The sequence below is a fragment of the Mustelus asterias genome, chromosome 14 (assembly GCF_964213995.1).
Source record: "Mustelus asterias chromosome 14, sMusAst1.hap1.1, whole genome shotgun sequence".
NCBI classification, from domain to species: Eukaryota; Metazoa; Chordata; class Chondrichthyes; order Carcharhiniformes; family Triakidae; genus Mustelus; species Mustelus asterias.
In genome coordinates, this window is record NC_135814.1 from 60,282,828 (window position 1) to 60,297,105 (window position 14,278).

Consider the following 14,278-nt stretch of genomic DNA (forward strand, 5'->3'; position numbering starts at 1 on the left):
GGGGCACCTGCACAATCCTCAGTAGCCTGGTGGCTGCCTGCCTTCACTCTGGTAGGCCTCCTCAAGGAGATCCATCAGAACCATTGCAGTATTCCACAATGCGTTACAGTGATGTTGAAGCAGAAATGTAATACATGGGGCAAGGCAGCCAGTAAAATATTGCTGCTGAGACTACACTTAGAAATAACTCAGTCAGCTGTGGTACACTCCCCGAAATGACATTGACACCCTGCAGTTTAAGTTAGGGATCCTGAGCTGTATTTATCCTAATCCTAATATGGGGGTAGAGCACATGAGCATGACGAGTTCAAACACTTGACTGCCTGATATTGAAATGTCTCCTCTTCCACACAACCAGTGTGTCTTCATAGCCATCCCGGGCACTTGCGAAGTCCAAGATGATCAGGTAACATGAAGCCTTCAATGCTAAAGAGAAGCACTGTTCTGCTTCATCACATATTCTCTCCTATCCCATTGCTTCCCTCTATATTGTCTGAAGCAATTCCAGAGCCTACAGTGCTCTGGAATTGACCATCCCAAACCCTGACATCGGGTAGGCAACATAGCAGTCTGGACTCATGCTCTTTGCTGAGGTGAACAGTGCCAATCCCCCTCACTATACTGTCCCCTACTACCACTATGTTCCTTTTAACCGTTCCTCCACTTGGATGGTTTCTTGTACTACGGTGCCTTGGTTAGTTCATTCATCCACCCTGCAGCCCCCACTCTCATCCAAACAAACTGAGAGAGCCTCAAACCTATTGGACAATTGCAAAAGCTGAGGCTCCTGCACTCCTTCCCTCTGGGTCCCCTTCCCTGTCACACTTCCCAGTCCCTGACCACTGACCAAATCAGAAGACCATATTCTAAATGGAGTGACTACCTCCTGGTAAAAAACATCCAGGTAACATTCTCCTTCCTTAATGTGAGTGTCTACAGCTCGGCCTCCAGCTCAATAACTCTGAGTTGAAGCTCCTCAAGCTGAAAACTTATTGCAGATGTGTTTGCCCTAGATGACAACAGCATCCAGGAATTCCCACAAGCTGCAGTCTTTTCACATCACCCGCTCTGCCATTCTTAATGTGCTTTAATTAATCATGTAATTATATTATTCAATTTTCAGTTAATTTACTTTGTGGTTTCATTAGTTATTAAACTTCTCATACATTCTTCAAGCTTCCTAGAAAATGACCTTAACTGAATAGTGAAAAAAAATTATGTCTAGACTTAGGCTGTAATAACACAAAAAAACATCAGACCCATGGTCAACAGCTCATGCTGAGGAGCTAAATGTATCTTCATGTAATATGAAATGTTCCCAGACAGAAGCAATTTGACTTGTATAAATTATTGTTGCTTGTTATATGTTACCCACCACGTCAAAGCTGGTTCTGGGAATCCTGTTACTTCTATTTCCAAGGTCACAGGAGAACCTTCTAGCACATTGACATTAGACAAGAGCTTGGAGAAGTTGGGTGTGTTGCTAGCCAGGTTGCACGTGGTTGTGTTTCTTGATGTACGTCTGATTTCCTCACCGACCACAGTATCCATACGATAGCTTGTATCATGCACTGATTGGTCTACACTGAGGGGCACTGTTAGTGGTTCAGAGGAAGCATATAAGCTATTTCTGTTAGAACTCAATTCTTTTCTAAAACAGCTCCGATTACGACCATGCAGCAACTCCTGAGTTTCAGTCACACTTTCATGCATATTGTAAGTCTGTAGCTGTGTCTCATGCACTTCAGAGAAAGAATCACAGGCTGATGAGTTAGTTACCGTTTGGGATTTTATGAAATGCATGCTCGAAACAATATTGGGTGCAGGAATTGTCAGTGGGCTGTGGATAAATGAGGAAGACTCAGATCTATATTTTGTGCAGGGCTCAGTGCTGTGATTTGGACGAGATGAGGAATGACATTCTGATCCACTATAAACTTGTGATCTTGAGTGATTTATGGTATCAGCAGTGCCAACAGGTGCTAGCAGGTCGGAGTTGTCAGTCATTCTGCTACAGCTTGCTTGCATCTGTGGTTGGCCACTGTAAGACCCAGCAAATAGGCTGTGGGAACTCAACCTGGACATTTTATCCACTTCTGTTTCAGAATGGAGTATGTTCGATTCTGGAGTCTCAGGAAGTGGAGGCAAAGAAATGTCATCAGGTGACATGCATTCATATTCTTCGACAGATAGGGTTTCATCTACTAAAGATTCATTTTGCACATCTCCATCAGTCACTGTGCTGCCTTCAGCGGAAGGATGAAATAACTCTGTAGCTTCTTGTGAATATGGATCTTCTGGAACTGAATCAGTGCTCATTAATCCATCCAAGTTGGCATTTAAGGGTTCCTTAAAAAACAAAAAACAAACAGTAGTTATAATATATTGAATTTGTTAAGTACACCATGCTCTCCTTATCCGAGTGTTAGTTTTTCTGCTGTACCACTAGGTGGCACCTTGATAACGACCCCAATATTGTTTTTCACCGTCAAGTCTGCAGTTTCTACTGCTGAATTCTTCAGCAAATAAATGCAGGAATTCACAATACTGTTCTTCCATCAGAAAACCAGACAGCAGAGGAAGTAAGGTCATTTCACGGCTACTGTTAAATTTAATGGTGGTAACATCTAAGAACAAAGAAAGAAAGGGCTGCACGGTGGCTCGCACTGTTGCCTCACAGCACCAAGGGCCCAGGTTCAATTCCTGTTTGTGTGGAGTCTGCACGCTCTGCCAGTGTCTGTGTGGGTTTCCTCTGGGTGCTCCAGTTTCCTCCCACAGTCTGAAAGACAAACTGGTTGGGAGCTAAATTCTCCCTCAGTGTACCCGAACAGACGCCAAAGTGTGGCGACTCGGGGGATTTTCACAGTAACTTCACTGCAGTGTTAATGTAAGCCTACTTGTGACAATAATAAATAAACTTTAAGATAGGAGATTGACCAACAGGCTAATTATATTAAATTCATAATGTGCTTGGTTTCAAACATATTTCTTTCAAGGACATCTGTATGACAAAAACTGCATAAAATTACAAAGCCTTCTATGTAACACCTGAAGCCCATGAGATTAAAGGAGCAGTGGTGGTATGGATACAAAATTGGCTGAGGGACAAAAAGCAGAGAGTAAGTGTGAATATTTTTCGGACAGTGGTGCTCACTTGAGGTGGGATTAGAACTACTGCTCATTTAGATACTTATGAATGACCTGTGGTGAGTATAAGGAGAATGATTTACAGGTTTTCAGATGGCACAAAACTCAGGAAAGTAGTAAACAGTGAGGAGGATAGTCCCAGACATCGAGAGGACAAAGGCTACCTCTGAAATGGGCAGACACATGACAGCTTAAACTTAGCACAGAGAAGTATGAAGTCATGCATTTGGAAGCAAGAATGAGGCAGAGGCTATATATAGTACAATATTAAAGACAGTGCAGGACCAGAGAGACTTTGGGGTGAGATGAGGAGAATTTTTTTATACAGCGAGTTATCTTTTAGAATGCAATGTTAAAAATGTGGTGGAATAAAACGTTTTAAAAGGAAATTGGATGGATACTTGAAGTGGAGAAAATTGTCTGAGCCAGGGGAAAGAGCAGGTGATTGAGACTTCCAAAGAGCAGGCAATGCATTATGGGCTGAATGGCCTTCTGCAATACAAGGTTCTGCAGATGGAATTTAATACTTCCCTAGGAGCAGGCGAATGTGAGGGGAGGGTGGGAAGGTGCTGGGTAGAGACCCCATTGCCTTCCTGACTCTCTTTGATTAGACCGGAGTGGGAAGGGTTGTGAACAGCTTTCCTGCCCGGAAGCCAATTGAAGCCCTTAAGTGGCCACATGAGGGCCTCATTCTGCAGCCACAGGTCTTCAACCAGAACAGTCATAGCTAAGAAGGGCTTTGAACAAATTTCTCAATGGCCATGGCTGGAGCTCTTCAGTGTAACTGATCAAAACCTTTCCAGCTTGTCAGTTTCACTGAAGTAGCTCTTCCCACAGTGCATCCACCTCAGTCACCCTGGCAAGGTCTAGACACCGCCGTGGATGCCGTGAGCTTTAGGGAAAGAAGCATCTCCATTTCAGTACCTTAAATGCTTTCCTGCCGACTTACAGGGGTTTCCCGCAGGTCTCAGAACCTGTTCCAGGGAAAGCCGGAAGAGGGTGTTATGACATCAGGATCTCAATGTCCAACAACATTTACTGAGACTTTCCCACTTGGCACACACTAGAATCTTCCTCCATCTAGCTGGAAAAGCTTTGTTGCGTCTAGACTAGGCTATTCCAGTGCTGATCTGGCCGGCCACCCATTTTCCACATTGCCGCCCATATCCTAACCCACTGTTCACTCAATTTCCTTGTGTTTGCTGGTCTACATTGATTCCTGGTCCGGCAACACCTTGATTTTAAAATTCTTAGCTTTGTTTTCCAATCTCTTCCTGGCCTTGCTCCATCTTATCTCTGTGACTTCCTCCAGCCAAAACCACACTTTGAGATCTTTACATTGCTCCGATTCTGGCATCTGGTACATTCTGAATTTTAACTGCAGCACCACTGACAGCCGTGCTTTCGGCTGTCGAGGCCCTGAGCCTTTTTATTTACTCTGAATTTACTAAACTACTTAACTTACTCTCCAAACCTCTTACCTTTCCCACCCCCCGCCCCCCCAACAAGATCCTTTCCAGGTCTTTTACCAAGCTTTTGTATCGCCTGTCCAAATATCTTATGTAGCTTGGAGTCAAATTTTTAATTAATAACACGACATTGAAACACCTTGGCATGATTTACATGAACGGTGCCTTATAATTGCAATTTGTTAGAATATTCACATTGTAAAAAGCTGTTTATTTACATTCAATCAATCTAAAAATGTACACCTATCAATATTCCTAACCGCCCAAAATTGTCATGAACCTTTTTATATAACTAAATTCAACGGGGTTGGTTTGCTCAATTACCCAGATGGCTGGCACGTGGTTCAGAAAAATGTCAGTGGTATTGGTTTGATTCTGATTTGAGGTGAGATAGACTTGAGAGCTGCCTCCTTGCCTTGCCTCCGAGAGTGGAAGGCAATGACAAAGCCACCACTGGGGAAAAATAAATTGCTAAGGAAATAGCTCAGGATGAAGCATTAGTGATGAGCCAATGACCTGCATTCAAGCAGAGAATACATGATTGAACTAAATAAACTATTCTTCTCTTGTGAATTGAAAATATGGTTTTGAAATAATTCATAATAAATCATTTCTGTGAGCAGAGGAATTTTTCAGCAAATTTTACTAAATGTGTTCAGGGCCTATCCTGGTGAAACAGTCATTACCTTTGCTGCAGCATTGTTAATTTAGGAATCTTGTAAAGGAATACATACATGACTGGATAACAACGTGTCTTTTTGCAGTTCAGTCTGACTACCCGGTGTCCCTCGGTTTTCTGTTTCATCTGTTTGATCCTCTTTGGAAGAATTTGATACTGATATCTCTGAATTGTTCCCAAGAGCAGTTGTGAAAAGTTTAGTATTTTCTGATGTGTTTCCTATGAGTTGAAGGGCAAAAACCCTTCTTTCTGAATTAGCGGAATTTGTTGATGCAAAGAGCAAGTTTGTCTGGGACTGCTTGATTTGAAATGGCTGGGACAAGGTGGTGGTATAACACTGAACACATATCTCTCCCCCACTGCAGTTCTTCGTGCCATCTGTTCTTGTCTGAACATCATCTGTGGGTAGTCCAAGAACATGACTAGGATCGGCAACATGTATCAAGGATGGCCTTAGGTCCTTGTTTTCTTTTGTCCCTTTAGTTGAGTCCACAGTTGGTTTTGATGAAGCTGTGGTCACTTTTTCTTGCTCATGGTTGTCCATTGTTTGATGTGTTATTTGCAACCTTGCATCTTCAGATGATTGTAAATCACCAGTTTCCATCTAACAGTAGTTAAACAGACATAAAATTAAGACACTTTTAACTTCAGTATTAACTGGCATGGTTCTTCAATTTAAAGAAAGCAGTTATTTCACTTTTAACATTCACCATAGCACAAATGCCCAAATCTTCAGGAGATTCACTGTCAGCAATCAATGTCAGGTTGCCACTCCACTCCAACTTCACTGCACCATGTCGGAGCTTCACGTCTCTGGCCAGGGCTTCTGAACCCTGCTTCTCCAGAAATGTGAAGCATACCCGAAATGGAACTGCTTCTTAGCGCTGGACTGTCCGGGGACGACAAACCATGTCCCCCTTTTATGGCACTAGCTGTCATAGCGAATCATAGAATCATAGAGGTTTACAGCATGGAAACAGGCCCTAAGGCACCAACTTGTCCATGCCGCCCTTTTTCTGATAGGTGTTCACTAACACATTGAAAAAGCTGGAACATTTAAACAGCTTTTCAGTGTGTTAGCACACGAGTGTGTGAGTGAATGTGTAGGTGGGTAAGGGCATAGGTAGCTGAGATAAATGGGTAAGGGGATCGAGTGACACGTGGATAGGTGCATAGGGTGCTAGGATGGAAGGTGGGTAGTTGCAAATGGTGGTAGGTGGGTAGGATAGCACATAGGTAGGTGCATAGGGTGGCAGGAGGTCAGTGGGGTCAGTTGTATAGCTACCCAGGAGTTGGACTAGGATTTTTCTAACATTTCCGACTTAACTATCCAGATAATTATGTCAGAACTTTAAAATCTCCAACTCTAACTCAGAGTTGGAGGTTTTTTCTGGAGGCCACTGAAGAGTAGGGGAATTGGCCATCGGAAGGTCAAATCTCCCATACAAATCCCACAGTCAGCACACTGGCTCTCCGAGGAGTCCCGATGTGTATCTTGGGGCTCCAGAGACCAGAAGATCTGGGCCAAAGAGTTTTATTCGTTGTTAATGTGCATTTAGCTACATAGCAAAACATTAGGTTTTTAAATCGCTTCTAATTTATAACTTTACAAGTAATATTAAAGGAGTAATGTGCCACAATTAAAATGTAGAGATACTGGGGGGGAAAAGGTAAATAAGGCCCAAAAACAGGTGCAAGGATCATAATGTATGAATAAGCCACACCTGTTTGTTTCAATACAGGCAGCAGACAAACTGCCCGTTAACTTAAATAAAAGCATTAGCAACCCAGTGCTAAACATGCTGCTGAGTTGCTGCTATCCTCAGCAGGGGCCCAAGTTTACGCAAGATTAGCACCATTTAAAGCGAGCAATGTACTGCTTAAAGCCTGTCTGAGTCTCAAAGTAAATGTGTATTCTGGCTGCAGCAGGTGCTGGAAGTGGTTAGGGAATTATGCCAGAAGAGTGAATATGGTGCAATGTTGGAGAACATGGGCTTCAAGATTCTCTGACGCTGCACTGGAGGACTTGATGCAGGAGGTGTACAGGAAGAGAGAGATTCTTTATACACAAAGGGCCAGGAAGTTCACTGGTCAGACAATGTGAAGGTAATTGGAGCAGATAGCCATCGCTGTCATTGCCAGCATTGTAGCCCCTAGAACGTGGATGCAGTCATGCAAGAAATTCAATGACATTACACAAGTAATCTGGGTGTGTGAATGCAAATTCAGATGTCTTACAAATAAACCACTGGCCTCACATACTGCTCCATACCCCTTCACTCATCCACCCAAAATTTTTGATTGACCACAACTCGTCCTTCACATTCTTAGCTTCAACTGATCCTGACACACTTAACACTGCTGCAAACCTCATACTCATATCTCATACACACACTCACAGTTATTCAACAATCACATCACCCAACCACATTTACCACATTCACTTGCACACTTCTCCCTTCCTTGCAGAACAAATTGGCATGTAACCACAGGCAGCAATAACTAACCACTAGGGCATAGGCTCAAATGTAGGTCCTCACTCCATTGGAGGAGACCAGGATTGCCAACGTTAGGTGGCCATGACTAAGGTTGTGTCCAGCGGTGGGGCTCAGACCATTAAAGATGGCTGTATGTCCCTATCTAACCATCCTACAGTCGCTTTTGATTTACAAGCTACAGATGATATAAAGATGCACCTCTTGCTTTCCCTGTCTTCCCTCACCACAACCCTACCCTTATGCTTTCCTTCTTTCAGATACCCAAGAGTTGCCACCTAATCGGGCAGTGGTGTTGGAATGTGAAGTCCCAAAGGAAGAGGAGACTGATGATGATAAAACATCATCACTTGATCTCTCACTGGTAGCGACCAATTCAGATTCTGGCAATGTACATACATACACACTGGCAGTGGAAGGCTCTCCTGAAATAGCCATAATGTCTGCAGAGGCAAGAAGTGGCCCTTAATTGTCCATTTAAGTGGCTACATTGGCCACCAGGTGCATGCCCGAGCTTTCCTGCTGCTGCCATGGGAAGCTGATCGGCACCACTCACAATGCCTAGCCTGCTATTGTACCTGTTGGGAAATTTCAGTCCCATATGTCTGATAGTCAGGTAGATAGACGTCAGCTTACTTTTGGCAATAAGCTGTTGAAAAGAGTTAATGAGAGTATCATCATCAAGGAGATTAAGAGGGCAATATAATCATTGATGTAGAAGTGTTAAGTACATTTTGCTGTCTCCATGTTGTTAATCTGATACCACTTACAGATTGCCTTACAATTATTTACAGATAGTATGCATGGAACGCAGATATCAAAGAGTTGTGAGCGGACCACTGTATACTGCACTGTTTGTCTTCTTTTTCTCAGTGTAACTCTTTCTCTTTGTCCTCTTTATATTTTTTCCCCCCCTCCTACCCTCTCTTATTGCTAAAATAAAAGCAGAGTGCTGTGGATGCTGGAAATCTAAAATAAAAACAGAAAATGCTGGAAAAACTCAGCAGGTCTGGCATCATCTGTAGAGAGAGAAACAGAGTTAACATTGAGTCCATACGACTCCTTTCAGGTGAAGATCTTACCTTCAGTAAAGCTTCCATCTTTCCAAAGTTTGCTCCAACAGCACAGAAACATGGTACCATTGCTGAAAACAGCTTAGTCGGTATTTGTGGAGTAAGATGGATGTTGTAAGGGTGAAGATTGGTAGGAATTTTACCAGCCATTTGGGATAGACTGGGAGGTGCCATTTGCCAGCAGCAGGAAGGTTGGCATGTGTGGCACCTGCCAGGTGCCTAATTCAAGAGCTTCAAGTTTTTAGGTGTCCAGATCACCAACAAACTGTTCTGATCCCCCCCACCCCCCCCCCCCCCCCCCATACCAACACAATAGTTAAGAAAGCCCACTAACCTCTCTACTTTCTCAGAAGACTAAGGAAATTTGGCATGTCCGCTACGACTCTCACCAACTTTTATAGATGCACCATAGAAAACATCCTTTCTGGTTGTATCACAGGTTGATATGGCTCCTGCCCTGCCCAAGACCACAAGAAACTACAAAGGGCCGTGAATGATACCCAGTCCATCACACAAACCAGCCTCCCATTCATTGACTTTGTCAACACTTCCTGCTGCCTCGGGAAAGCAGCCAGCATAATTAAGGTCCCCACGCACCCTGGACATACTTCCATCTTCTCGCGTCGGAATAAAAAAGATACAAAAATCTGAGGTCATGTACCAACCAACTCAAGAACAGCTTCTTTCCTGCTGCCATCAGGCTTTTGAATTGACCTATCTTGCACTAAATTGATCTTTCTCTGCACCCCAGCTATGACTACAACATTACATTCTGCACTCTGTCCTTTCCTTCTCTATGAAGGGTATGCTTTGCATAGCATGCAATATTTTTCACTGTATACTAATATATGTGACAATAATAAATCAAATCAAATAAATCAAAAATCAAATTGAGCCACTTAAGTAGCCAATTAGGGGCCACTTCCACCTCTGTAAGCAGTTTGGCCAGACTCGGGGGAGTTGGGTGCCGCTGCCGCATGAGGAGACCAGGCAATGAAACCTGGCAGCCTCCCAGCAGATTCTGCAGGTTGGGGCAGTGGGAAGACCCTCCTTTTTTGGATGCGCTTTGGTCCAGGAAGGATCCCCCTTGTGTCAATGACCTTCATGTCAATGTGCCACATAGTGCCTTGCATGGAGCGAAAACAAATGGAATAAATAAATTCTCACATTGTGATCATTCTCCGAGATAATCAATTTCTAAATTACTTTGTTATTTTTCTAATAAATATATAAATATTTACCTGCTTTTCCTCCTGAACATTGCTTGTTCCATTTGATTGACTTGAGCTTTCCATTGGCTTCTGTTCAGCTTCAGCCTGTTTGATATTGACATTCAGTGTAAGCTATGTTAAAATATATGAGTTAAAGGCACTCAGCTATCATTTGCAGGATGTTTCCTTCGAATCAGTTCAGTTCTGGCACAGGGAGCATTTTTGCTACTTGGTGTAATGTCAACATCCTAATGTCAGCCAAATACAAGGTTTATTTTTGTAATAGATTGATTTACTATAAGAATTTGACCTTCTTTGGAGGATGTATGAAAAGTATTGCTATACTGACATCATACAGACATGATTAATATTGAACTTTTACAAAAAATGAAAAGTTTTCATATAACCCCTACAGTGCAGCAGGAGGCCATTTGGCCCATCGAATCTGCACTGACTCTTCAACAGAGCATCATACCCAGGTCCTATCCCCATAATCCCATGTATTTACTCCACTAATCTCCCTAACCTACACACCTTGGGACACTAAGGGGCAATTTAGCATGGTCAACCAACCTAACCTGCACATCTTTGAACTGTGGGAGGGAACCGGAGCACCCAGAGGAAACCGATGCAAACTCCAGACAGCCACCCAAGGCAGGAATCGAACCGGGTCCCTGGTGCTGTGAGGCAGCAGTGCTAATCACTGTGCCAACGGGTCGCCCTTAAATGAAACGGTGAGAAAAACATGGAATGTACTTGCATACTTGAGCTGGGGGCATGTTTATGTAGTTTTGTCTTCTGTTTCCCCAAATTCCATTGAACCAGAAATTGTATTATCTTTACAAAACCGGTATGACACTGTGGTATATTTGTTTGATCTTTCATTTGGCAATGTACAAGAATGTCATTCTCATTTAGAGACTTTAAAAATCAAACTATTGCAAAATAGTGTTAATTTCTGGACCAGGAAGATGTGTAAAAATAATACGCACAACATACATATATAGAAGCCATTATGCCTCAAAGATACAAACAAGGCTACTTGACATGATTTTCATTTCCCTATTAATACAAACATGACTCTTGAGTTAATGAATGTCTACATTAACTGTAGAAATCCTCTACACAGAGCAATTGATCACAAATTTGATTCAGTGCTTGAAAGTACAATACTCTGGTTCCCTGACTGCCCAATGCATTCAAACTCGATACAAGATTCCCATGTTTTAGGGTAGTCTGAACTTGTCAATCAATCACCTCCTTTAGCATTTTAATAAAACGAATCTCCTTTGCTGTTTCAGTTCAGTTACCTTTTTTTTAATTAGAGCAGCACAGAAGTCTAGGAGGTTTGTAGGTCTGGAGGATGTTGCAGAGATAATGACGGGTGATGCCATAGAGGGATTTGAAAACAGGATTGGGAATTTTAAAATTGATGTGTTGCAGGACTGAGAGGCAATGTAGGTCAGTGAACGCGGGGGAGATAGGTACGTAGGAATTGATCTGAGTTAGGATACTGGCTGCAGATTTTTTGCACAGTGGTTAGCACTGCTGCCTCACAGCTTTAGGGACCTGGGTTTGATTCCCGGCTTGGGTCACTGTCTGTATGGAGTTTGCACGTTCTCCCCGTGTCTGCGTGGGTTTTCTCCGGGTGCTCCGGTTTCCTCCCACAGTCCAAAGATGTGCGGGTTAGGTGCGTTGGCCATGCTTAATTACCCTTTAGTGTCCCAGGATGCATAGGTTAGAGGGATTAGCAGGGTAAATATGTTGGGTTACAGGGATAGGGCCTAGATGGGATTGTTGTCAGTGCAGACTCAATGGGCTGAATGGCCTCCCTTCTGCACTGAAGGGATTCTATGGAGGAGAAAGAGGGAAGGTTGGTCAAGAGAGCATTACAAGTAAAAAAGGATGAAGGTTTCAGTAGCAGATGAGTTGAGGGCCCAAGAGAACAAACCTCTGCTCATCCAATACCAGACATTGGAGGGGTAAAGATAACAATGGTGGTGAGGTAGAGCTAGCATACATGAGGAATGTGTAGAGACAGTCATCCACTGTAGTCATCAATAAAACTGAAAATTCCTACTTGAACAGTTTTTGTGCTTACCACATTATGGAGTTTTGATTCAAGTTCTCTTAATCCATTGCATAGTTCCTTTATTGATTCAAGGATTTCATTGTGCTTTGTTACCATTTTCTTCACAAGTTTCTTTGCTTCTTCAGGACCTTTACGTGTGAATACAGACATCAACCAGTGTTGGCTTCCAAATTAAAGGAAGACAAATCTAACTCTATTTTCAAATATACATTTCTCTAGTTGCATTTAATTCTTATTTGCATATATTGTAACTATTAAATTGAATAGAGTGCTTGTTTAATCTTTGAATTACAGGTGGCGAATTACCAATACTTTACTGCATAAAATAATCTTTAAATATCTCTGCATCAGCAATAGATGTTATGCAACCGTGTCCACATTAAAACTTACTATCAAAGTGACATTTCTCAGTTAATTAAGGCAGTTGTAAAACAACATTCTCTTACAATTTGAAGTTATTGATCTGGAAGAAGTATTGGGATTAAGATCACTTGGAACAGAAAAACTAAGGTAAAAATTCATTCAAGGATGATTTTGATGTACTTAAAGCAAATCAGGTCAGAAGTTTATTGTCTTTCTGAAAGGTTGACAGATCAATATTCAAAAGTAATCACAAGTTTCATACTCCCCGCATTTCTCTTGAAATATCTACTTGACAAAGACCACTGTAAAGTAGCAACCAGCTGTAAAATCATCCTCAGCAAATCATTTACTGATCAAATATGCTTAACTTTGAAAATGCTTGTTGGTTAGTGTGGCTGATTGTACAAAAGTCCAAATGTATTCAAAACTATGCACAGACCTTTGTTGAAGAAGCAATCAATACATGCGTGGATATGGTAGACACTTCTACCACATTCAGAATGTTTGATCTGTATATTTTTCCTAAGTTATCAGCCGAAATTCTCCTGTCTTGCTGCAGGAATCGTAGCGGGTGAGACAGAAAATTTGGCGGACCATTTGAAGGTCCGTTGAAATCGGGTGAGAATTTCCAGTCTTGGGGCATAAGAACATAAGAAATAGGAGCAGGAGTAGGCCATCTAGCCCCTCGAGCCTGCCCCGCCATTCAACAAGATCATGGCTGATCTGACGTGGATCACAGTATTCCAAAGTGCATGCGTTGCCAGAAAATCCTGCCCAATATGTTGACAAATAAGAGGCCTAACCTTACTGGAATCTTGAAAGACTTTTGTAATTACTTTGGTTCGTGATCAGTAACAATACATGTACAGTAAGAAGTCTCACAACGCCAGGCTAAAGTCCAACAGGTTTATTTGGAATCACAAGCTTTTGGAGCGCTATTCCTTCCTCAGGTGAGTCACCTGAGAAAGGAGCAGCACTCCGAAAGCTTGTGATTCCAAATAAACCTGTTGGACTTTAACCTGGTGTTGTAGGACTTCTTACTGTGCCCAACCCAGTCCAACGCCGGCATCACCACATCATACATGTACACTCCATCCCCAGGCATAGTGAGAAATAAAAAGGGGAAATACCTTTCTCATCTCCACTACACTGCTTCATGATTTCCTGGAATACCCTGGATGGATTATTGATGAGCCTGTTCTTGGCACTGGATGCAGGCCCATCATAAACAATATAATGATATAAAAGAGACTGTTTCCAGATCTCACATCCTACTTTTCGTTCATGGGACAGCAAATGCAAGGGCATCCATAAAATGGTGCAACAAGACTTGTGACAAGTGTTTTCTCAGGCAGGGGCTCCAAGATCAATTCAAAGGTAGAAATTAGCTGCAGCCAGTTTTTTGTTTTTATAACTCGGCATGGTTCCAAGGCCAGCAGAGACCTGCAGCTGTCTTCCTATTTCTGATGTCCGTTTTGGTGTGGTGCGGTACAAGGTATGTGTGTGTGTGCGCCAAATGGTAATTTATACTCTTCACAAATGCAGAGTACCTCAGGCCCCCAGTGAGGGGTTCACGGCGGGGGAGGAGAAGTCACACAACAAAATCCACAGCCATATGTCCAGCACAGATGCTCAGTTCTTTGTACAGATAGAAAAATCTTTACCCTGAATTGCTTATCTTTCTAATGTAAGGCAAACTCTGGCATTATTGTGGCACTTGACTACTGTAAATTACACCACAGAATGGAG

At 42.6% G+C, this 14,278-nt stretch overlaps 1 protein-coding gene and 1 long non-coding RNA gene across 2 annotated transcripts in view; one reads left to right on the top strand and one right to left on the bottom strand.

The window, feature by feature from the left end:
* Positions 1–8,792, top strand: part of LOC144503727 (uncharacterized) — a 43,054-nt gene extending 34,262 nt beyond the window's left edge. The window contains exon 3 of the long non-coding RNA XR_013499553.1: positions 8,051–8,792. This is a non-coding gene — a long non-coding RNA (uncharacterized LOC144503727). The remainder of the gene's footprint in view (positions 1–8,050) is intronic.
* Positions 1–14,278, bottom strand: part of ccdc141 (coiled-coil domain containing 141) — a 171,768-nt gene that overhangs the window by 11,003 nt on the left and 146,487 nt on the right. The window contains exons 21-24 of the mRNA XM_078228492.1: positions 12,176–12,294; positions 10,105–10,179; positions 5,351–5,899; positions 1,376–2,349 (exon numbers count right to left, since the gene is read on the bottom strand). Of these exons, the coding sequence (XP_078084618.1) occupies positions 1,376–2,349; positions 5,351–5,899; positions 10,105–10,179; positions 12,176–12,294 (1,717 nt within the window). The remainder of the gene's footprint in view (positions 1–1,375; positions 2,350–5,350; positions 5,900–10,104; positions 10,180–12,175; positions 12,295–14,278) is intronic.